The sequence below is a fragment of the Ambystoma mexicanum genome, chromosome 5q (assembly GCF_040938575.1).
Source record: "Ambystoma mexicanum isolate Mex_15411 chromosome 5q, UKY_AmexF1_1, whole genome shotgun sequence".
NCBI classification, from domain to species: Eukaryota; Metazoa; Chordata; class Amphibia; order Caudata; family Ambystomatidae; genus Ambystoma; species Ambystoma mexicanum.
In genome coordinates this window covers 424493918-424519823 of record NC_090933.1, presented here as the reverse complement: position 1 = coordinate 424519823, position 25906 = coordinate 424493918, and the positions used below count along the sequence as shown (strand labels likewise).

At 49.1% G+C, this 25906-nt stretch overlaps 1 protein-coding gene across 8 annotated transcripts in view; it reads left to right on the top strand.

Annotated features, from left to right (window-relative positions):
* Positions 1 to 25906, top strand: part of OSBPL1A (oxysterol binding protein like 1A) — a 2815351-nt gene that overhangs the window by 427695 nt on the left and 2361750 nt on the right. For all 8 annotated transcript variants that reach the window (XM_069620918.1, XM_069620915.1, XM_069620919.1 and 5 more), the window contains one exon: positions 14509 to 14653. In XM_069620918.1, the coding sequence (XP_069477019.1) occupies positions 14509 to 14653 (145 nt within the window). The remainder of the gene's footprint in view (positions 1 to 14508; positions 14654 to 25906) is intronic.

The window sequence follows — 25906 nt, the reverse complement described above, 5'->3', positions numbered from 1 at the left end:
CTCTGGTTCTAACATGTTCCTGCATTTTTCTGCATCTTTTAGAAGACTGAAGACCGGCAGTAAATCGAAGTAGACATAGAACCTTGCATTGTATTCAATTAAATGAGGACATGTGTACAGTGATTCTCAGATGATGTATCGCCCCCCAATAAAGCTACGCACTATCTTCCGCCTAGCCACATCCCAAGGTTTTTTTTTTCTTCTCAAACTTGTAATTAAACACGGATATGGTCATAAGTGTCAAGCATCAGTAGTGGTGAGAGGACAGAAAATTCAACAGTACATCAAACCTTCCCCACCCCCAACAAAGACAGATACGCCCCTCTCCTGCAAAAGGTGAGCCCAGCAGTCCCATCCCCGACAGCCCAGAGTCACACCACAGAATAACTCCGGAGGAGGGCAAGTTTAATAGTTAGGGATGGAACATTCTGTCAGTAATTAACAAATGGAAGCCAAACATTTAAGTATTTATTCAATTTATCATTCATACAGGCTGAGTTTTTCCGTGACCAGGATGTCCCACACTTTGATCCACCCATGAAGGAGCAACAGACACCAACAGCTCTTACAGCGCTTGGCATTAGTGATCCTGGCAGCCAGTAGAATTTGGGTAACAAGTTGGGCTGTAAACTTCTTCTAGTGATCTTCCCAGGAGGACGACCAGTGGGGTCCAGTGGCAAGTCAACGCCTGATATTGCTTTATTTAGGACCAATATAGTTTCCCAAAATGTATGAATCACAAGATAGTGCCACCATATGTGGCAATAACTCACCTGAAGACAACTCCCATGCCAGATAGCAGTACGTAGAGCAGGGTTCATCTTATGTAACGTCAGGGGAGGCAAATCCCATCTGTAACCTTTATACATACATTCCCTGTTAGTAACATATTTAGAAGTAGTATGATTCCTAGCCCATATTTATTTGCATGTATCATCGGGTATAGGGCTACCCACATCCATCTCCCAATGATAAACATAAGAAGGATTGGACAGCAGTAAGTCAACACCTAACAGCTTGTAAAGAGCTGATATTATGCCTCAACGATGGTAAATTCCAAACTCGCTGGGCTATGCATCGCCCAGTCCCTCACTCTAGCATGAGACACCCAGTGTCGAATTTGGGTGCATCTGAAATGTTAACTCTTACAGAAGATAAATTGAGATTTACAGTCAATAAATGATAAAGGTGTTTCATTCTGATATAACTGAGATAAATGTGAAAGACCCCCATTAATCCAACATAAAGTTTGCCAGTGCACTCCTGTGAAAATTCTGGATACCTGTATACTGGAGAAAGGGGCCCATCCCTGGAATCACCCCCACTTTCTGGAGATCTTTACACCAATAACACAGTGATGCCAGAGTGGCTGCTAATAGAGTACGGGCAAGCTTAGTCGCATCCATAAAGGGTACAAATGCCATTTTACCACAGGAATTTGCTTGTTCAAGGGCGACCCATGGAACAGAGGAGGCACTCTCCCTCCAGGGGAAAAGATTACTTCCCCCAACACCACTGTGGAAGGAATCCTGGGTTTTTTGCCCGCCCAATTTCAATTCTGGACCTTACATTGTAATGCCATGAGGGCTGGGGTTAGGATCTTAACTGGAAGAACTTGCCAAACGTACAGAGTGTTGCAGTTCAACTATGGGATCATGCGGCACCCGGACACCTAGAGCAACCGATTTATGGTAGTTGACCGAGAATCCTGACACCTCCTCAAAGTGTGCAAATTCAGAAATTACGGCACCAGTAGAGGACAAAAGATCCGTCCGTGTTAGCATTACATTGTCAGAATAGAGGGCCATTTCTTATGGGATCTTATCTACCCAATGTATCTCAGAGTTGTTTCTTATTCTTTGGGCAAAGGGTTCCATGATGAGTGCAAATATCAGGGGGGACTGTAGGCATCCCAGCTTGGTGCCTCGGGAGATACCCCCAGGATTCGTATAGCCACAGTTAACCCGAAGCTAAGTAGTTTGGGAGTGATAATTAGCCAGAAGAATCTGTTGGAACACCGGCCCAAAGCCAAAGGACTGCAGAACTTCCCATCGGAAGGGCCAGCTCACCCTATCAAAGGCTTTTGTATTATCCAACGCTAGGGCCCTTAATTGCAGATTATCCCTCCTGGTGATGTCGATCAGATCCAGCACTATCCAGCCTATCAGATCCAGAACTGATCTAATATTACCATGTGTGCTTCTCTCCAGGAACAATCGCGTTTGGTCTGTGTTGACTAGCATGCGTAATACCTTTGCCAATCTTGTGACCAGTACCTTGGAGTAAAGCTTGGCATCAATGTTTAATAAGGTGACTGCTCTGTACAACTGACATTCCTGTGAGGGTTTCCTCGGTTTTAAGATCAGGACAGTAGTAGATTCTTCCATTGAGGGAGTGACTTTCCCTGCTACTTGGAATTTATTTAAATAATGTAGTCCTCGGTCTGATCATTTGTGGTGTTGGGAAGGGGGGGACAAATGTTCCAGACCCCCAACGGTTTTGTTTCGGGTGAGGCAGAGACATGGAAGTTTGGTATAGGGGATTAGAGAGGGCAGAGGGGGTGCTGATAGGGGCCACAGGTAGGTGGGTTAGTGCATGCTTTTGGTATAGAGTGCATTGGGGACCAGGCGCCATCTTTGAAAGTAGATGCCATATTGGAATCAAGGCCTTACTCTACAGCTAGGATTGTAGGCCCAGGACGCAAACGTGGAAATTAGGAAATGCATGCAGGAGTAGGTTATATCATGGGCACCAGTGAGAAAGCCCAGAGCTGCAGAGATTCATAGGCCGTTCATTGTCCCATGTTGCCAGTATTCGTTCCCCGGAAGGAATGCACCCTGCAAGGACATGAGGCGGCTGAAAGCTCTGAACGAAAAGCAATCCCATGAGAAGGAGGGCACAAGCCTCTGGCCTTTCCCCATCCCAGCCCTAAGTAATATCGCCCAGATGCCCCCGTCCCAAGGCCCCAGCATTCCAAGGTACCAACTGGTCCAGACCACCAACCATAAAGCTGTTAGACCCCCAACCTATCAGAAAAGATCAGAAAGCAGGGACAAGCTGCCTTCTCTAATGGCCAGGTGATTTGTGCTGCGAGGGGCAAAACAGACCTAAATTGCGGGTGTGGAGCTTTGGACGGGCGCCAGCGTGTCTGGTATCGAGCTTGGGTTTGTGAATCACAGTGGCCTCAAAGTATCTTCTTTGTCTTGTCTGCAGTACCAGGTGCACATTAGGTTACAGATAGAGGATGTATTGTTTTTCTTTGCATAATGAGCAATTAATAATAGCGTTGTGCCTGCTGATGTGTGAGGAGGAGCCCACATGGAAAAGATCCCTCCATACTCCGGGGGGAGTGTCCATACCGTAATGTTCGGATCAGGAAGGCCTTCCGAGATGTTATTCATGTCTTAAGATGTCCTCCCATATTTATCGAAAAAAGGAAGCCATAGGCCCTCGATATTAGATTTGGATTCGTCAATCAGGTGAGTTAAGAACTCCATGTCGTAGATTGCACGTATTTTCGAAAACCACTCCCCCTCCCCCGGGGGTCGGGGTGATTTCCATTTTTGGGCCCAGCAGCATCTGGCTGCAACTAGCATAACTTGCAGCATGTGGTTGTGTTCCACCTTTGGACCCCCCACCTCCCCGACACCAAACAACATCAACCAGGGGGATAGTGTTCTCCCAATTCCATCTACCTCTTTTATCCATGACAGGACCTCACTCCAATAGGTTTGCGCCACATGACACTTCCACCACATATGTACATAGTCCCCTTTTTCAGTGTGACATTTCCAACAGTGGGGGTCATATCCCTTCCTCATTCTGGCTATCCTCTGTGGAGGGTAGTGCCATCTGTGGATCAGCTTCAGGGCCTGATGGCGATATTGGGGCGCGGATGTGGAGCGGTTGGCCTGTCTACAGATCTTAGTCCATTTCTTTTCAGTTATGGGAGTGCCTAGATCTTTTCCCCATTGTGTCTGGGAGGGTGGGGGGTCCCGCGGGGTGGAGAGCAGCAAGAAGCTATAGAGCCGCAATATAACCCCTTTGGTCCCTGTATGTGTTATAAGGAATTTCTCGAAGTCAGTTTAATCCCTCCTGAGCGTGTCTCCCCATCTACTCTCAGTAAGGGCGCCCTTAAGCTGCAGGTGTCGAAAGGGAGAGAGGTTGGGAAGGCCCAGGGCGTCTTTCAGATTCCCCACAGATATAAACGTCCCCTCCGCCCAGAGCTGTCCGGCTCTACAAGGCCTGCCTTGTACCATTGTTGGAAGGCTAACAGTTCATTGATCCCGTCCCATAGTGGGGGGGCCCAGATGCAGCTTAGGGGCAAAGGCCATGTTGTGAGCCACCTGAGATAACCCCCCTCTTTCCAAATGGACCATAGCACCCCCAGGACCGGGTGTTTCAGGATCCTTTTTGGGATAGATGCCTTGGGAACCCATAGCCACTCATCTAATGTGACTGGGGAGAAAAGTGTGTTGTCCAATACCACCCATTGTTTCTTTGGGCCCATCACCAGGTGGTCAACCAGAATTCGCAATTGTGATGCCTTATAGTATGTGTCTAGGTCAGGGTAGTTAACTCCGCCCTCGTCTTTGGGCCTTGTGAGAGTGTCGTAGGCGATCCTGTGGGATTTTATGGCCCACAGGTAGCGGAGAAGGATCCGCTTGGCCTCTAGGAGGAATGGTTTCGGTATCTGGGTTGGCAACATTTGAAATAGATATAGAAATTTGGGGAGGATCACCATTTTGATGGAGTTAAGGCGAGCCATCCACGAGAGGCCGGATTTTGTCCAGCGCTCCAGGTCCCGCTTGATCGCCAACCAGAGGGGTGGGTAATTTGCCTTGAAAAGGTCTGCTAAATTTGATGGTATCTGGATCCCCAGGTGACAGAATCCCTCAGTCTGTCTACAGAACGGAAGGTCCTCTATATATTGCCTCTCTGTGTCTTTGAGCTGGCCTGCTGGAAAAGCAACTGATTTGTCTAAATTTACCTTGTAGCCCGCAAGGGACCCATATCTTTCTAAGCTGTTCAACAGCTTAGGGACTGATTGAGATGGGTTTGAGAGGTACAAGAGGACATCGTCAGCGAACAGTTACTTTATAGTCGGTTTCCCCTATTTTGACACCTTGGATCTTGTCGTTCCCCCTGATCGCTATAGCCCAGGACTCCATAACTAATGCGTATATGAGGGGGGACAAGGGGCACCCCTGTCTTGTGCCTCTTTCCAGTGGAAGGGGTTGCGATTCACCCCCGTTCACTACCACTCGTGCGGAGGGGTGAGAGTAAAGGGCTGTTATACACCCCCGCCATTTGGGTCCCATCCCCAATGATGATAGAACACCCTCCATGAAGGCCCAGCTCATCCTGTCGAACGCCTTCTCTGCGTCTAGAGAAAGGAGAAGAGCACCCTCCGATTTCACTCCTTTTGAGCTCAGTATGTGTAGGGTTTTGCACATGCTGTCAGCCCCCTGTTGGGTGAGGTTTTAAGACCTTTGACCTGACCCTAACTGGAAGGCTGACTTGCCAGTGAGGGCCAGGGGCAAGGGTCATGACAAGAAGACACTTATTGTTCAACCTGCGCGATTGTGCGTTTTTACGCACAACTGTACTGTTGAGCACAAGGCTCCCTACTTCTTAGGGCTGTTCTGCGTAAGTTGGGGGAACGACTCAGAAGAGTTGTCTAATGCTTGTAGTGTGTTAACTCACCCTTCTCCTTACACGTGGTGGCTGTGTTTTACTCCTTTGTCACATTAAAAAACGTATTGTATATATATTACTTATTATAGGAATTGTGTGGGAACTGTTTTTACATAACTGAAGTTTACTTGTGTCAGTTAGTCCAGCCGACAATAAATGTATAGTTATGTTTTTTATATACATTTGTCTAAGAGTGATCTGTGGTTCGTTACTGTGTGTGCTCATTGTGGACTTCTGATCACTCTAACCCCTACTGGGACGCCTGCCAAGCTACCTAGATTGGTCTGGCTTGTCCAGAAGGTTCGCCTGTTTCACTAAACTAGGGTGTCCTCCTAAACCTCTGCCTACCAGGTCAGAGTGTAGAAATCCATCTCGACACTGTGTACGGGACATTTGTATCTGCCACTCTTCTTATATAACTTGCACCATGGAAGGCCCAACACATGCCATAGCTTTGAGTCTGTAAAATCAGAGTGCCTTAGAAAAAGCCAATGATAAACTAGCAATTCCCATCACACGTTAGCCTCCTTGCCAAACAAGGACAAGGATGCATGGCCTGCAGGGTCAATGTGTGTTGAAGATCACCTCACTGCATCACCAGTGAACGTTTCCGTATTGTGTAGTTCTCCAGTAGTCACGCTGGTTGACACGAGCATCAAAGCGGCCCCAGATCAAATATAAGAGAGCCTCGGAGTAGGACTAGGTTCTAGCTGTAAGCAAGTGGAATGGGTGGTTTTCATTGCCAAATGGGACTTGTGTTGACATGCAGAGTTGTGTAGGACAATTTTCAGTCAGAAAACGCAGGCATTTAGGATCTCTCACGTTGACAGTCTTATGCTGGCCCCTGTCTAAGCACCAGTTGTGTGAATTAATCAGTCTGGCTGTCAACGTGGCTGCTTTCTGTCGATTTGACTTGGGTGGAGCTATAGAAGGAATGTGTGCTCCGAATCATTATGCCTATTCAATGTCAGCAGGTGTCGGCTGTCTTTACAGTATCACTGGCAGAAGGTCGATCATTTGGCCTTTTAAGTTTCCCATTCAGCTTTGCTACATCCAGATGTGGAGGCAGAGGTGATGGAGGTGGATGAAGAACAAGTACGCGTGGGTGAAGATGATATTGTACATACTTGCAAGAGCCACTTCCCAGATCTGCTTTCTGTGAGGAGGGGTGGGCGTAAATGATAATATTCTGTTCTGTTAAACTTTGGCAATAATTCCCACTATATTTGCTGTGCTTTTTCACTCTCACTTCCTGTATTTTCCTGCAAAATGCAGTACTTCATGAAAATGGCAATGTAAGCTCTTGCTCATTGGCTCCTCAGTACGACTAAATAAACTAAGCAACCTATTCAATTCATTTAATATTGATGGCAATATCCTTACAGTATGTAATGAGGTAAATACCTTGGGTTTTTATCTTGATTCAGCCCTCGGCTACGTCATACACCTGCAAGCTAATTAATGCATGCAAGCCATTACTTTCCACACTAAGCTGCACGACTTGGGGCAGGGCATTAATCCTATCCAAAATCGATTATTGAAACGCGCTATACATTGGGACCAGCAAACACAACATCAATAAACTGCAAATCCTGCAAAATGACGCTGTAAGAACTGCACTAAATATTCCCAGAACGCAGCACATCTCTGAGGCAATATACAACATTAAATGGCTAGCAGTGAAAGACAGAATTAACTTCAAGTCACTAAGTCTAACTCGCAAATGTCTCGCAAACTCTGCCCCGATATATCTAGCGGACAAATTCTCCAAAAATATTTTGGCTCGACCCATAAGAACCTTACACTCTCATTGCCCCAGGATCCCCAGATACAATCTCAAGTGAGCAGGGGGAAGCACCTTCCCTTTTCTAGCCTCCAATTTATGAAGCTGCCTGCCTGTGTACTTGGTGTCAGAGCCCTCCTTCCAGTTCTTCAGAAAAAATGCCAAAAATTGGCATCAACGTCTAACCTGCCACTTCATTCCTCAACGGTACATAACTGTTTTGTAATGTAATACTTGTTGCCTAGCTCAACTTGTGTATTGTAAATAACTTGCTAAATCTGTGTATTGTAAATAATGTACCTGTACCTGTTTACTCTGTATAATTGTATGCTGTCTTAACCTGTAACCATTGCAAAAACGCCCAGATAATAAACATACAAGATTTCCCCAACTGCCCACTGACATATCATGCTTCACGTCGCTTGATCGCTTCTGCACATTCCTCGGTCTGCCACATATTTTTCTTAGTGTACTGAGGAACAATGCTATGTGATGCCACATCCTCATTTGTCAAGGGGTGAAAGGTCGTGTGCCACCACTTCCTCCTGTGATGTCACTATAGATCAATGGTCGTGCGATGTCACTAACGCTACCTCCTGGCATTTTGGTGAAATCGACTCTTTTTGAGATTGGTGACAAATTTTAAAATTGCCTGCTCCCCGAGTTGGGAATAGGAACATGTGTATTCTGCAGCTTTTGACAAAATGATTGGCTGTGATTTGTGAAAAAATTATTTAGCCTGCTGTGCTTTTGCAAAACTGTTAATGCAAGAGTCCTATTTAAAGCGTGTGTGATTTTGGCCATTTTTCATTAACAAAAATGGCCAGATGCTACCTTACAGAACATTAGGCTGTGCAGAATTGGGTTGCAAGTTTATCCAGGGAACTAAAGCCATGCTTGATAATTCTACTTAATTGCATGTCACAATGTTTATATTGCAAAGGTATGTTAAAGAACTGCCAAAGGGGGGCGTGGCTTGAGCAGCCATGGAGTAGGACGTGCTTCCTGTGGAGCCCCGGAGGATCCGACAGATGATCTGTACAAACTACCTTTAAAAGTGCGCCACTGGTTCCAGCATCGATCATACACGCATGGGAATGGATGCTTCGCTCATTGTATAAAGATCGAGAAAAATCATAAGCGGGAGTCTGGAGGAATTGCTCGATGAACGACAGCGGCAGCTCGGTCCATTGTCACACAAGATGGCCGACAACAAAAGAAACAAAACCAGGGTACTCGAAGAGGACGAATAGAGGCAGCGGCCACGGGGAAAGAAAGACAATGGCGAGGTGAAGGCGGCATACAAAACCCCCCGGGGGCCGTAGGTCTTGAGTCGTGAAAGCTTGGGCACTGGCCCGGACGGCAGGGGCCCGAGGGCAGCAGAGGTGTTAAAATGCAGGCCGCACCACGACCAGCACGAGAAGCGATCGCTCGGCATTGAACTAGCAGCGGCGAGAGGAGGTGGAGGTTGCGACTGCCCGGAGACCACCGCGACAGTCTGCAAAGAGCGGAAATTGCGGCTGGGCAGACACTTGGTCGCTGAATCGTGATAAGGAGACCCAACGGTAACCAGAAAATGGCGGCGCGAGGGGCCGTGGGCAAGAATAAGACCAAACAACCCACGATGGACATTTTTGCGAAAGCACAACTGTCTCCTGCGGCCACCTCAACCAAAGGCCTGATGGCACAGGCTGAGGGCGTGACAGCGGCTGATAATCGTCAGATTTTGGAAGCCATTACGGAGCTGAAGGAATCTTAGGGGGTTGCGATGATGGACCTACGCACTTCACTGGAGGCTAAAATTGAAGCAGTGGGCATCGAAGTCTCCCTGTTGAGACAGGATGTCAGGGGACTGGCGGAACGCACAAGCAGCCTGGAGGGCGCGGTGAAATCTAATACGGACACCGGTGCCAACAATACAAAAGAGATCCATGTCCTCAAGCAACAGGTGGCCAACTTGGAGTCTCGAGCAGAAGAAGCAGAAGGGAGAGTGAGGAGAAACAACATTCGTATGGTGGGTCTGCCGGAAGGCGAGGAGGGCCAGGACCCGACTGATTATATCGAACTTATTCCTACAAGGAATCAGGGCCGGGACACTCTCGCAAGGATTTGTGGTCGAGCGTGCACATAGAGCCCTCATGCGGAAGCCGAGACCGGGGGCCCCTCCACGAGCGATAATTGCCAAGATACTGAACTATAAAGACCGGGGAAAAAATATTGGAGTATTTTCGGAAAGGCGGAACAATCGAGAGGGCCTCGAGCACTATCACGGCATACCCGGATTACACTATGCTGGTCCAGAGGCAGCGGTACAGCTATGTAACCATCAAAAGGAGGCTGCGGGCGGCTGGGATAAAACATATATGCTGCTGCACCCTGCGAAATTGAAGGTCGTGTATAAGGGCAAAATGCACTTTTTTGACACTCCGGAAGAAGCGACAACGTGGTTGGATCTGCAGGGCTGCCCGGATCAAGACACGGAGGAGACACAAAATGGACGTGAAAAGTGACTCAGACACGGTATGCATTCTAGGCGAAGGCTGAGAACGATGGGCCTGGCTGTAGGAGGCTGATATTCGATAACATATTGCGGATTGTGAGAGACTTGATGGACTTGCATATAGTGGTAGCAATGTGTAGTTCTTTGATGTGCTATTGGAGCGGCAGGGCGGTAACACCCTACCCCCCCGAATTGTAGTTGTAGTTATAGTAGGTTGGCCACTAGGGCGGCCTCACCCTGCAGAGCTTCAAGTACAGGCGAAAGCCGGAAAGAGCTAGATGCGGGGGAGCCTGAGATCCAGGGATGGAGCTGGGCAACAGTTGGGGGTGGGGGGGGTAGAGTGTTGGGGAAGGGTTGGGAGGCGGGGGGGAGAGGGAGTGGGAAGTTCGGTGTGTTTTTGGTTAACAGGGTTTTAGAAGGGGATGCGAGTCTATATAGATTGGAATGGAACTGAAGGTTACACTGCACCTGGGGGGGAGGGAATGGCATCATACCAGGCCATGGGGGACCTTAAAATACTCACATGGAATGTGCGGGGGATTAATAGCTATTTAAAAAGGAACAAGGTTATGCTGTATCTGCGCAGGCAGAAAATAGATATTGCATTGTCACAGGAAACCCACCTTACACCTGAGAAGATGGACACGATTGCGGGAAAGTGGAAGGGGGTGTTGGTGGGCTCTTCGTACTCGGCCTACGCAAGAGGCGTACTTATATGGGTGGCGCCACATGTCCCGTTTCAGCGGTTGCAAGTGGTGGCTGAGTCAGACGGGAGGATGGTTATGCTGAGGGGATTGGTAGAGAATAGGGAGATAAGTATTGTTAACACGTACGCCCGAACCAGAACGCGGCGGCGTACATTAGGACACGGAGTGCGAACCTGAGTGTGTGTGTGGGAAGCGCGGTGATCTGGGGAGGGGACTTCAACTGTGTATTGAACTCGAGGGTGGATAGATTGGACGGGAAATTGGATAGACCGGCCCCTGCAGCCAGGGCGTTACAGACACTGCTTGATGACTTTGGGTTGGAAGATACATGGAGAGTGTGGCACCCTGGGGAAAGGCAATATTCGCATTATTCTGCCCCACAGCAGTTATCAACAAGGCTGGACTATGTCTTCGCATCACCAGAAATGATGGTGGAGATTGCGCACACAGAGTACAGGGCCAGGGTCCTCTCGGACCACTCGCCCCCGATTCTTGCGTGGCAATATTGCCCCCCCGAGGGCGAGGATCCCGACATGGCGCCTACGAGCGGAGGCGTTGAGAGACCCCTTCTTTAGAGAAGATTTACGGGAGGAGATAGTAAATTATTTTGAAACCAATACTGGGAGTGTGTACTCGGCGGGGACACTATGGGAGGCCTTTAAAGTTGTTATGAGGGGGGCGGCCATGGCGAAGTCCAAGGGGCCTACAGGGTGGGGTTTCAACAGAACTGAGGGAGACGGAAGCAAAATTGGAAGAGGCCTTAAAAGCCGTCGACGATACAGCAGAAAAACTAGATTTGATACTTAAGCTGCAGCAAAAATGTGCGGATTACTGGGAGAGGTTGTGCAACCTTAACTATAAAAGGTACATAGAGAGACAGCATGCGGGAGGTGACAAACCGGGGAGACTTTTGGCGTGGTGATATAAGAGCGAGACCCCCAGAGCCACAATCAGAACTATAGAGAGGGAAGATGGTAGCGTAGAGGACACCTAGGAGGGGGTTAATCAAGCGTTTGTGGATTATTATAAAACGCTATACGGGGAAGACGGGGAAAGTAGCTGGGCAATGATAGAAGAAACGCTTGAGGATATGGGGCTGCCCAAGATAAGTGAGGAGGAAAGGGAGGAATTGGACTCCCTGACTACCCTGGAAGAACTGGGGGAGGTGGTGAGGCAGTTGCCTACTAGTAAGACCCCAGGGACAGACGGGCTCCCAAGTGAATTTTACAAGGTATATATAGAAGAGGTCCTCCCCCCGCTGCTAGAGATGATAAATGAGGCGTTCGAGACGGGCCGCCTGCCGGAGTCACTGAGAGAGGCTGTTATAGTACCTCTCCCTAAACCAAATAAACCATGAAACAGCTGTGGTTCCTTCAGACCTGTGTCAATGTTGAACCAAGACGGCAAGATATTAACTGCGGTCTTGGTGAACAGGCTGAAAAAGGTCATTGGTAAGTTAATACATCCGGATCAAACGGGCTATGTCCCCCATAGAAACATCACCAACAATCATAGGCGACTTCAGAGGATCATTGAGTTTGGCAGCGGAAGTGAGGAGGAAATGGCAATCGTGTCCCTGGATGCGATCAATGCCTTCGACTCCGTCAAGTGGCCGTGGCTGCTGGCGGCCCTGAAACACTATGGGTTAGGGCCTGGCTATGTAAGGTGGGCGGAGATTTTGTATAGTGAACCGCTGGCCAGAGTAAAGACGGGAACTGTGATATCAGAGAGGTGGCAGCTTAGTAGGGGTACTAGACAAGGATGCCCGTGGTCCCCTATGCTCTACATTTTGGCCCTGGAGCCTTTCGCGATCTATTTGAGGCAGCAATATGACACCATAGGCATCGAGGAGAACGGGGAGCGGCATTTGGTCTCCCTATATGCGGACGACATGTTGCTGTATGTGCGGTATCCGGAGGAGAACCTCCAGTACATTTTGGAAGTGCTTGGGAGATACGCTGTGCTATCGGGCATAGCGGTGAACCCCCAGAAGTCTAGTCTGTTCCCGTTGGGGGGGGTATACAAGGGTTCCAGCAGAGAGGTTACCGGTCTTACAGGTACCGTGGGCGGTTAGTACTTTTCGGTACCTGGGGATAGATATATATCACACCATGGGGGAGGAGCATAGGTGTAATACAGAGGTGGCAATGCAAAAAATTGAGAAATGCATGCGGTTTTGGGCGAAGCTGCTTTTGGAGATGATGGGGCGGGGAGCGATGCTAAAGATGGTGGTCTTGCCAAGGCTCCTACATTACTTCGAGAATATTCCGTATCTGATTCCTAATGGGTTTTTTGCCAAACTGAATAGCATGTGTAGGGACTTTGTGTGGCATGGCACGCGAAACAGAGTGGCGTTATGGAAGCTCCAGAACTTCCATGATAAAAGGGGTATAAAGCTGCCCAATTACGAGGCGTACTATGTGGCGAGCCAGTTGCAATATGTTCCCAAATAGCTATCTGATGAAGAGACCTCCGAATTTAGGCTGTTTGGGCGGGATTGTGCACCCTTTTATTTGAAAGAAGTTATGTGGGCACCCAGGGCGGAGATGGTGGGGCACCCTAAAATGATGCTGCTGGGGTGGAAGGTGTGGCGCAGGGCATGCCAATTGATGGGGAATCCGTCCCCATGCTCGCTGCAGATGCCATTGGTGGTATTGACATGGGGAGACGCTCAGCTGCGACTGGTACTCCGGACCCACTGGGAGCCGGCTGGGGTGGCAACGATGGGGGATGTTTGGCAGGGGGGCTCTTGTGTTACCTTTGAGGGGCTGCGGGAGGAGGCTGGGTTGCACGAAGGCCAGTACATCACGTACCACAGAATGGTACAGAGGATTAAGCGAATGTGGCCCGAAACTGTGTTGGAGGAAGAACTGGATGCCACCATAGACGTTATATTTGATATAGCTGAGGGGGGCCATGAGGTCTCCAGACTGTACGAGATGTTGATGTCCATACTGGGGAAGGAGGTCACGCAGCTGAGATTGGACTGGGAAACGGAGGTTGGCACCCAAATGGGAGATGGGATGTGGGAACGGGTGCAAAGGTATCATAAGGTGTCTAGAAACGCGAGACTGAAACAGATAAAGCTTTACATAACACACATGGCTTATATGACGCCTTGGAGGATATCGAGGTTCGAGAATGCAGGTCGGCAAGCATGCCCCTAGTGCGACGAAGAGAATGCAGGCATGGTGCATATGTTTTGGTCTTGCCCGATCATAGAGAGGTTCTGGAGGGGTGTACAAGAGAAACTAGAAGGAAGAGGGGTCTAGATAGTAGTTGACATGGTATGGGCCTGCCTGCTGGGGGGGCTCCCCAGACCACGGAAACTCAGGCATGTAAGCAAACTAAGGGACCTGGCTTATGTGCTTGCAAAGAGAAGGATTGCCATGGGATGGAAGTCATGCCATGTGCGGAGGATAGGTGTGGTGGAAAGACTTGCAAAAATGGGCAGAAGCCGAAACCATAGCATGGCAAGAGGCGTGCAGCAACGGGGGGGAGGAGGAGAATGAGTCCCTGATGGCCTGGAAATCACTGATAGCCGGATTGTTTGGGTCATTAGATGACCCGCCTGAACCTGTTGAGGAGGAGACCGAACCACAGGGTGTGGAATCTGATGTCTCAAGGTGATACTCGCAAGGGGGTGGGGTAGTGGGAGTAGTGGTTAGGGAATTTTAAAAAGTGTAATGAAACTGTTGAACATGCACTGTTTGTTTGGTTTTATTGTTTGTTTGTTCAAAAATTTTATAAAAACTTTAAAAAAAAACCTGCCAAAGAACATTTATTGTATTCAAAATAAAATAATTGCATTTATTGTTTAGCTAAACGGGCCAAAGCCTCCGGATATCAACTGTGTAGACCAGATGGGAAATACTCCTTTACATTGTGCTGCGTATCGTGGCCTGAAAGAGTCTGCCATAAAACTTTTAAGAAGTGGCTCAGATACAAGCATAAAGAACATGAACCGTAAGTATTAACCTTAACTGTGACTTATCTAGAGGCGAATGTGACTGTTAAAATGCCAATTTAAAGTTGATCTTGTATGTAAATAGTGTTTGTCTACCTGTCTGAGCATGACAGCAAACCATGAACAATGTAAGCTTGTCACTAGATTTCCAATATTGCACATTCCATTTTTTGTTGTCGAGTTCCCTAACCCAAAAGGTAACCTGCATCCCAGAATTTGACATTGAAGAAGTTTGGCAGCTTAGGACAGGCAGGCACTTTCATCCGATTAGAGCATCTCCAGCCTTAAAGTTCCCCCCTCCTTTGTTGTTTGATCCATCTGGTTTTATTGGGTTGCCTCGTGAAGCCCAGCACAACATTCCGAAACAAAATATAGAAAATACCACAGCCTCGCGGTTTTATTTATACATTATACACATTCAGCACACCCTCTAAATTGCCAATTAACTAAACCTTGACTTTTCATTTAGGCTTTGCTTATTCCCACCCCAAAGTGTTGCAAGATCTACATACAAGACGTTGTAAACTTTTTTTTTTTTGACAGGCTTGCCATATACCACTAATGAGCTAATATACTTTTTGGCATATTCCCTTTGTTCATTTCTCTGTGATCTTGTACTCGCACAAAAAAATGTCATTTTAAATATCGATTTGTCTAATAGTCATCATAAGCAAGTTCCTGTGTAAGTACGCTTGGCCGCTGGACTTTCTGCTCCTGCTGGATTTTGAATTACAAGCAGCTATACAGTGGAACACAACAGAGTGCTGTCTGCTTTAACACAGACTTGGACTAAGTAAGAGAAGCACAGACTCAATTCTCTGCGTGTTTCAACATATATTAACGCAGAATCAATGTTTTGTTTTCTGTTTGCCCAGGTCCCGCCTCTGGTTCTGACCAATTGCTGTTGTCCCATTATATACGAGGCCGCTCGCGCGCGCGCACTCGTAAGCAAGTACTTGTGTAAGTACGCTTGGCCGCGAGGCCGGTTGTGGGTGGGCCTTTTGATTGTGGTACGGTTTAAACTCTGACAGCTTGATATTCAGACATATTGTGGCCTGTTTTGTGGGGGTGTGTGGTCTGGTGTGACTAGCCGTTAATAGCCTTGACTATGAGTTTCAGCTGTAGAATGTACTCATTAAAGGCAGACATACCACACATGGCGGATGATCCAAATAGGGTTGCAGTGACACAGTGTACTAAAGAAATGCGTCTCTCACGTAAATCAATAGTATTGACACCTGTGCCTCTGTTAAATGCAGGTTTGGTCACGGAAATGTGTAGTGAGCTGCCCAACCCCAACTTTTACACCCAGCTACGAAATCATATTCTAGAGAAACATGAGGCTTCTCATCCGGTAGCAGCTTTCACCACAAACCGAGTGGTCGTCTGACCTGACGTTGATAGATTAAATGTGGAGAATCGGAAGAAAAATAACTTGCAAGAAAGAACCATCAAGAGAAGAAAAGGCCTGCGTGGTCTAGGGAAAAATGCCAAGAATCCTCTCCCTATAAGACACACTAAAAACTCTATGAATTCCTTTTTTAAAGCACTAACGTTACCAAAAATAATGGCTGACTCTTCTAGAAATCAAATCTTCCAAACTTCTGTGTCTGCTGGAACACCGCTTATCCCGCCTGCAAGCAAAGAGACAGCCAAAGAAAGTGGTGTTACTAAATCACCATTATCCTACGCGCCCTTAAATGATTTAGTACAAGAAATAAGCCGAGATGAACAAGCTCGAGCTATGATAAATATTCCGCAAAATGTGCCTAATTTGAATACAGGCCATAGGAACCAACAACAAGGGTTAGACAATTCACCGAGAGCCATTTCAATGAGAGACCTGCGGAGGGCAGTGGACACGTATTTGAGCGAGCGACTCCCAGGTGCTCATGTTAATTGTGCGCGAGAAGCAACTGCTGAGTTATGTAAAGAACTTCTAGATTTGAACTCGCGAGTAACCAGGGCCCCTCACCTGTCCAAGTCCCAAAGGTCCAGTTGCCACAAAGAGACAATTTCAAGCCCTTGCATCAAAATATGTCAGATATCCATCAAACTCTTGTAACCAAATCAACGAGTGTTTCTCGGCACACCATTTCATACCAATCAGAATGTCATGGTCTTATACTGAAATGTCGAGAAGGGCCTTTTGAAATGTACAATCTCAACAGACAAAGTGTATTGAATGTTTTTGGGGATTTGGTTGAATTAGAGGATATCCCATCACGTGATGTTGAACAGGTTGAATACATCTCTGAATCTCTCTGTTCAATTGTTAGATTGTGGATTCCCTCTGGGGTAATGCTAAATGCGTTTTGGCAGGTAAAAATGAAATGATTCGAAATGGGATTTTTGATTGCACAGGACCCGGATCGACCTGCCTTTAGAGCTGAATATAGTAAACCACAAATGCATTTTTATCCCGGAGCCCAGGTAGATCGGCGGCTCCGTGCTCCTCAGATACCATCGGACTAACCACTAACGCAAACACAGTTATTGTCATTTAGATTTGCCAGCAGGAATACTATAGAGCACTCCCACTTGCAAACCTCCATCAAAAACTTTCCACATACGTTTGATGGTAATAGCTCTTCAAGAGACATGGCTCAAGCAAAAACCTACATGGGACAATTATGAAATAATTTTACTCCCTGCATGCACAGGTAGCCAGGGTAGGCCGTCCTCGGGTCTCTTAGTAGGTGTAAACATGACTCGACGATTTTCCATTGCACAGTGGGATTCGGTTAGCTCTTTCATCAAACTGGTTAAGATTGTGTGCCCGCAGCATGTCATTGCATTTATAAACATCTATCGTAATCCGGCTGGTTTAGTGGATGAGGCCTTTTATTCGGGTCTAACAAGATTGCTTGACCAAATCACCATGGACTCCAAAGTAACCGTGTAACAGCCCGGTCAGTGTAAACAACCATCAACCACACAGGGACTATGAAAGGGAGACCTCAGTGGCCGGAGAAAACAAGGAAGAGGAACTACTTCCGGGCCCCATGAGTGGAGAGTGGTGGGGCCAGTCGAACCAGAACCCAAATCCCGCCGTACACAAGAACAAGGAACTGCCCAAACCCTTAATAAGAGAGTGGGGGAGGCAGCCTGTTGAGATGCAGGTTCCTGCTGTGCCCAGGGAAGAAGGAATACACATGAATAGAACGCCGCGGGACGAACATAAGGAAACCGGACAGCCGCCACGTTATCAATTAGCAGTTCCACGGCTAATCGAGCAACCACGCGGAGACGAATTCCCCGGCCTCAGTGAGAGAGAGGCGGTCCGCCGCTTCCGATCAGCCGGGGCCCGCCAGGCAGACACAGATCAACCAGAAAAAAGTAGGGGATGTACCTCTTAACAGCTACGGAGCCACGACTCCGCAGCTGAACAACGGGTGTTGGGACATGCAAACCGGCCACGGGAAGAAGGAAAGTAAACCCGCCGCACGGTGACACCGCAACCGTGTGCAACCATCACCAACAATGGCTACATAACCCTACCAGTGTTCCCCATGAATCCCAGAAACATAACCAACCCCTCTTTCCACACTACACTTACCTGGGCAGCAGAACGGCATTCAGGGGAACAGAGGCAGGACGACACCGGATGACATATCCACAGGAAAAAGGGGGTGGGCCTGGGTGGGTTCTTATGGACTGAGGCAGGAAGTAGAACCTGATTGGCCAGTTAAAACCTGCCTATATAAGCAACTAGCAGGTTTAAAGAGGTGTGTTCATTCTTGTTCTCCTTGCAGAACCGATCAGACGTGGAGTCAGGAGCTACAGGGAGCACCTGGGCGTATGAAGACTAGGAGGAAAAGACTTGCCAGAGGTCCATACATCGTGCCCTACAAGGAAGCAGAGAAAAACCATTGCTCAACAAGAAGGTACATCAGGAAGACTTCTTCAGAAAAGACTTTGTGTTATTTACAACCCCATCAACCTGTTTAAGTCTGAATAAAGACCAGCATTTTTATTTCTTTAAAACCGTCTGACTGTCTCTTTGTCACAAACCGATACTGTGGTGGTTGGCGACTTAAATCTCGACTGTCTCTCATTAAAATTGAAGAGCATATCTAAAGATGCAACAAAGTAGCTCAATTTTATAAGAGACAGGAACTTCTACATGCTGAATGGTGCACTAGAAGGAGACATCCCTGCAAACCATACCTGGCAGTGTGAATCCACAGTCAGCATTATTGACTATATACATGTGGACCAGAACCTGTTTACTAAAGTAACTTCTATGGAAATTATCCCTCAAAGTCACAGTGATCACAATTTACTATCTTTACACATAACATGGTCTTCTGCTAGGGTTTAGCATCACTGGATACCCCAACAATTCTTAGTCAGTCAAGCAAAAACACATCTTTGATGTATGCAATCGAAGTTAGCAGAGCTGAAAAACATAATTAATCCTAATAAAAATTCTAAAGCTCTAGTATATTACACAAACTTCCTTGAACCATTTAAAGATGCAATGATGATTACTGGTCGGGCCAAAAGGAAACATCTACCTGTGTTTGATCCTGAAGTTAAAGACAGAAAGGCAGCTTATCGTAGGGAAAGAAGAACCATACTAGCCTCCACAGAAGTTTTGTTTGCACAGGCACTGAGATCGCTAAATGCAAATATCGGAACTGGTTGCGGGGCCGCAGAACCCTTACTTACCAAAATGATTGGGAGCAAATGTTGAAAGCAATTGCTAACAAAAATTCTACAGAAATCTGGGTGATGCTCACTTTACAGACACATCAGCATCAAGCTGAGATACAAACAAGCTGCGTTCAAGAGCATCAATGGGTAACTCACTTTACCTCCCTATATGCGAATGCCGAGTTTAATCCTGCAGCATTTGTTCAAACATCCATGACAAAATGGACAACTGATTGTTCCTTAGAAATCATTGAGGAAATTATGAAGAAATTGAGCTCTTCTAGAGCTGCAGGCCCGGATGGCCTACACAATGGGCCTCATTACGAGATTCGCGGTAATGGAAAAACGATGCCAGTAAGGAAATACCGGCACAGCATACCGCTCCGGCCTATTAACAGTCGACAACCCGGTATCAGCGCCACCGCTGAGACCGTGCTCCCCCGTACCGGCATGCGCACGGGCACGCGGCCCTTCGGGCCGGTAATACTGGGATGCCGCTAAGAGGAGGACATCAGAAGTCACACGGACATGCAACTACCAGCATCATGAAGGCAGTAATAATGGATACCGCAATGCCGGCATCATCGGCATCGCGTATCACCCGCTAACAGCAATGTGCAGTGTTCCCAACTGCCACAGGTGCACACAATCAGCACAGGTGGAGGCAATGGAGTCTGGCCCAGCACAAAAGGAGCACACACTACACCCCTTCCCACACCAAAATGATCCCACTTGCAGTTGCGATATTGGGGCTGGAGGACATGCTTGCCTTGCTACACCATGAGCAACAACTACAACAGGGACCGCAGTGGAGGCGCAGGAGGAGAATGAGGGTGAGACAGGCGCAGCACGTCCCACCAGTGCAGCCAGTGGTACCACACAGGCAGCCTCCAATCCCTCTCATGAGAGCCAGTCCTTTCAACCTAACCGCTGAACAGATCCACACCCTGTACCGGGACACCATCACCACCATTGTGGACATGATACACAGCGACATTGTCAGCCTGATTGAAATCGCACCGCCATCCCCCCTCTACTGAAGGTAGTGTATGTGCTCCATAGGCACCTACCAACACACAGTGGGGCAGATGAATGGCATATCACAACCTTTTTTTTTCACGCATGATGAACCAAGTGCAACATGCCCTCCTGAAGCACTCAAGCGACTACATATCCCTACCACGGACTGACTAGGAGATCTTTGACACAAAAATTGGCTTCCATGCACTGGCAGGCATGCCAAATTGTATCTGTGCCCTTGACTGCCCCCATGTGGAATTGGTGGTCCTACATGCCATGGAGGTGGCGTACCGCAATCGTAAGATATACCACTCCGTCAATGTGCAGATGGTATGTGACTCCAGCAAGTTCATCACACATTGTTGTGCCGATATCCCGGATCAACTCATGATTCAATGGTCCTGCGGAACTCCACGCTACATGGAGCGACATGCTGGACGACGAGCCTAGCTGCTTGGTAAATTGCATGACAGGCACATGGCAGTGTAATGGGGGGGGGGGAGAGATGCACACACCACCCGGGTGTGATTGGGGTGGTGACTGCACAATACCCATACTGCAAAACACTGTGCTCGAAAGCATCCCAAACTGAACATGACACCTAAACCTCATAGAAATGATGGAAGCTGCACACCAATGACAATATGCCTGACTTGCAACCAGCCCACATCCCACACCACGTCCACTGCACATCATTAGAGCTTACCCTCTAACGCAATGCAGCAACATGCTGTGAGTATGCACAATGTAAATGACTGCAGCTAAACACAACACAGGACATGCATCCATGAGTGCGCACTAATCAATCCCACCGAGGGAATACACTGCTTGTCACTGGCCCACCACCACAGTAACGCTGCATGTCACCATGGGAATAATAAGTGCTGAATGACAAATCATGATGAGACTTGTGCCAATGCTGCTAGTAAAAAAAAAACATACAAATCACTCCACATCACATAGATGATAGCAAATACAGTGGTAGGCATCCACAGGGTATGAACACCAGCAAGGAAGTGGACACACTGCATCATCTGGACGACGCAACCCACACCTGTAGACCATGGGACAGCACACATTGTGGCAAGTTAAAATGTGTGCATACATCCAGGGACATGTGCATGTGAACAACAAACATCTGCAGGCATGAGAGTGATAAGTACAGGTGTCATGTTAGGAATTGACTCACACATACCTTATTTTGCACCCATGCAGGTGATGCTGGCTATCCCTTGAAGCCGTGGCTCCTCCTCCCTGTCCGGAGCCCGCAGAATGGGCACGAAGAGGACTACAATCGGGCCCATACCCGTACTCGTGTGGTGATCGAGCAGACCTTTGGCCTGTTTAAGGCACGGTTTTGCTGCCTCAGCAGGTCGGGTGGGGCACTCCTGTACGGGCATGAGAAGGTGGCCAAGATCATCATGGCATGTGCCATGCTGCACAACATGTGCATCCGACTGAACGTGCCTCTGCCCCCTGACATTGAAAAGCAACCACCAGGTGAGGATGAAGATGATGAAGAAGGGGTTGCACATCAGCCAGGTGGCAATGCACAGGAGGGACGTGATGTGTGCCAGTCTGTGATAGGCCAATATTTCTAAGACACATGGATGGAGAGGGTGCCATGGATGTGGGTCTCTGGGCACAGGGTGTGGGGGTACATGGACACTGCACTGTAAACCAATAAAGCACACATACACAATAAGCAATGTCCAGTCATGTGATGATTTATTTTTTTGGTACACAACGGGTGTATTGAACAGGTAATATGAACAAAGTGCTTTTACCCTCCACCTCACACACACACCCTCCCCCCAAAATTCCCCCACACACCCCCTCCCCCCTCACCCATCCCCTGCCCCCACAACTCCCCCACACACCCTCTCCCCCACAACTCTCCCACACAACCCCTCCCCTCACAACTCCCCCACACATGGTGTGCAATGGTATGCAACATGAGTCTAAATTAGTCGGCACATGCAGGCTGCCCCTTTTGTGGCTGCAGTGTTCTCACAGGCCTCCTGCCTAGTCAGGGCACCATCTGAAACATACTGTTTCACAAGCCCCGTCACCTCTTGCTGCCGCCCCTCCAATTGTGCCATGTGCGACTCTCCGTCCCGGACCCCTGTTAAGGTGGATGGGTCATCTGCTGAGGGGCCCAATGCAGGTGGGTCCTCTGTGGGGCTCCAGGCCTCGGGTGTTGCCTCTGCTCCAGACTGGTCAAGCGTGGTGCTATTGGGGTGTGCTGGGGTGATTGCCCGGGGCTGGGTGTGCCTACCACTTCCGTTGACAGGTTGTCGTCCTCAGGGATACATACCTCAGCCTGGCACTGTCCTTCATCGCCACTCTGGGGTGCTGTGGCAGCTGCCTTCCCTACGGAGCTGTTTGCAGCAGACAGGGTCCCATCTGCCACTGGCTCAGGTTCAGTGGATTCCACTGGTATAGCCACTGTTGGTATTGCGGCTGTTCTTTGCCGCCCCAGTGCCTTGCCATCCTGTGTCGGCTTTGCCTTCGGTGGCTGTTGTTGCTTGCCTGGGCCCTTAGATGTGGAAGGCCTTTTGCCTTCTTCCCTGCCCCTGTCCTCCTTTTGATGGAGTCGTGGCCTGTGCAGCTGTGTCCTCAGCATCGCTGTTGGAATCCTAGCCTGTGGGCTACCGAAAGAGGGATGGCATCAGTGATGGTTGTACATGCATCATGCATACATTGGTATTAGTGCAGTTGTACACATTTGATGATTTGCTGTCTTGGAGTTGTGACATACAGGTTGCTTGCTATATGGGGGGGTTATTCAGGCATACGTCTGGTTCACACATGTGTAAGGTGGTGTATTCTGTGTCACGTGCCTTTGTGTTGTGGACTGCGTGCAGTTTGACACATGCCGTTTCGCTGTTTGTGTGGTGTCTCAGGTATGTCATTGGCATGCTTCATGCATGTAGATGTGACATTGCTGGGGACAGCATCTAGGCAGGGATGTGTCCATGTGTGTGTGACGGCCCATGCATTGGCTCATGTCACTGTCATATTTGTGGCCCATCATCATACTTTGCATTCCAGAGGTTTGTGTGGACACTCACCTCCATCTGCCGATGATGGCACTCCACGCTCCATGTCTCCCACTCCCTCAATGGCCTCCATGCCAATGGTGCTGGCACATGTTTCTTCCCATCGGGTGAGCTTTATGGGGGAGTTGGACACGCCGCCTGTAGCCAGACCCTGGCTCCGATTTGCAGATAGGATATTGCGCACACGGAGGCACAGGTGATCCCACCTTTTTAGTGACATCCTTGATGGTGCGGGGGTGGGCTGACCGCACTGAACTTGTGGGCCACTTCCTCCCACGTTTTTTTTTTTTTAATTTTTTTTTTTAGCTGAGGTCTGATGCAAAGACCACGTCTCCATTCTGGGCCAGAGTGTCTGCCCGCATCTTTAACTCGTCCTCCAAGAAGCGCTCCTTTCGCTGGCAGGATGCTGCTTTTTTAATGGCCTTTGGCATTGTGCTGGAGGTGTAGCTGCAGATATAGCTGGTGGTGTGTGGATCCCGGGTCCTGTGTCTCGAGGATTGCAATGGATTGTGTTTTTCAAGATGGCCGCCATAGCATTTCCCGTTCCGGCGCGATGACGTTACTTCCAGTTCCGGTATTGCCGGTACTCGTTATTTAGGGGTAGACGAAGGCGGAGGTCGTGTCGGCACTTTGTATGATGCCGATAACAGGGATTTTGGGGTCATTTACGGCATGCCGGTACTGCCAGGCGATGCAGACGTGAGTCCCTTCGGCTCCCGCTGCCGCATGATACATCCTAGAAAACCGAAAACCAGCCTGATATGTGGCCGCTAGCCATGCTCATAGAGGGCTGCAAGAAAGAGGAACACCTGCGGCACAAGTCTGAGAAGTTGTGGTGACTGGGGAGGTGGCTGCGCTGAACCCCGGCGATTCGAAGTCCGAGGCCCTGAGCGGAGTCCCCGAAACAAGATGGCCGGTCTGCGGCTCCGACCGGGCTGGTGACGCCCTGCTGTGGGGACTGGAGACCTGTACGTGTCCCCTGCGCGGCCTGCTACCACGGCAGAGTGGCTGCCCCGCTGCCATCTGGGGCCCACAAGGGGATTGGCGGTGGTCCCAGAAGAGCTTGAGTCCGCAAGATACGCAACCGAGGAGCAACATCGGGTGGGGCAGGGGCGGCACCCGCTCTGTGACAGGCTGCCGGGCCGGACCGATCCCTGGGGTGGTGCCGCTTCCGTGCTCACTGCCCGCTGAGGACGGCAACAGCAACGTGTGCGGGTGATTCATTGCTGCTGGATCGCCCAGAGAAGATCTGTCGGGTCCTCCGTGGACCGGAACAAACAACGTCCAAGTGGTACAGCATAAAGCGTAACACCACCCGCACGGAAAAGGACAATATAGCCGGCTCCCCCCTGGGCCCTGAGGCGGCAGGGTGGTGAAGGCCGGTGGGCCTGCCGAGCCTAGCTGGAGAGACTGCAGGAGGCGCACACCAGCCTGACCTGGAACGGCCTGGAATAAGTGAGGGGTGCCCCCATATACATCCAAGAGGTCCCTCCGCCATATACCACTGGCGAGTGTGCCGGGATGGGCGGGCAGTTGGGAGTGACGGAGCACTGCCCCGCCACGGCCTGACACATTCCCGTTCGCGGCCTGACACTAAGACAGTGGGAGTGAGACCAACAGACCGCTACTGGTAGCGGGACGACTGGGTCACTCTCACCACCCAAGGAATTCCCCCTCACCCAATACCTCGAAACCACTGATTGAGCATAAACATCCTGAGAACCAGACAAACTTTGGGTTAGTAGGAATACCTGCCAACATAGCAGAGTGCGGTGGCTTGGCATCGGAGCCCGCAATCGTACTGAACTAACAATTAAACTACAAAACCCAGCCTCTCACCTCATCATTGTCGTGACCGAACCGGACCGCACTCCGTGAGACCGAGAGTCAGGAGCTCCACCACGACATTACACCTGCCCGACCGAGTTGTAACCATGGGCAAAGAAAAAACAAAAAAGCCTGCCATGCAGAATAGGATTGAACAATATACGGTCGCCTCCTCTCAGGCCACCGACCCTCAACCGCATCTATCTGGAGACATGGAACCCGCTGACGCGCTCTCCCTCAAAGATGTTATGGCCTTTATAGCCAACTCACGCTCGTCCATGGAGCAGAAGATTGATCGGATAAGCTTGGATGTGTCCCTTCTCAGACATGACCTGCAGAAACTGTCCGCGTGTACCGGAGAAGCAGAGCAGCGCATCTCGAATACAGAGGATGGGCTACACAATGTGCAACACCAACTCAAGGGAGTCGCGGCCACACTCAAGACCTTGGAGGCGAGGGTCGAAGAAAGCAAAGCGAGGTCCAGATGTAACAATGTTCGTATACTCGGTATCCCCGAGAAAGACGAGGGCCCATGTATGGAACTCTTTCTGGAACAACTACTAACAGACCTCTTCGACTCACACTCCTTCTCAAAATTCTTCTCCATAGAGAGAGCACACCGAATGCCCACGGGAAGGCCGTTGCCTGGCGCTCCTCCGCGCACCGTGATAGCACGGTTCTTGA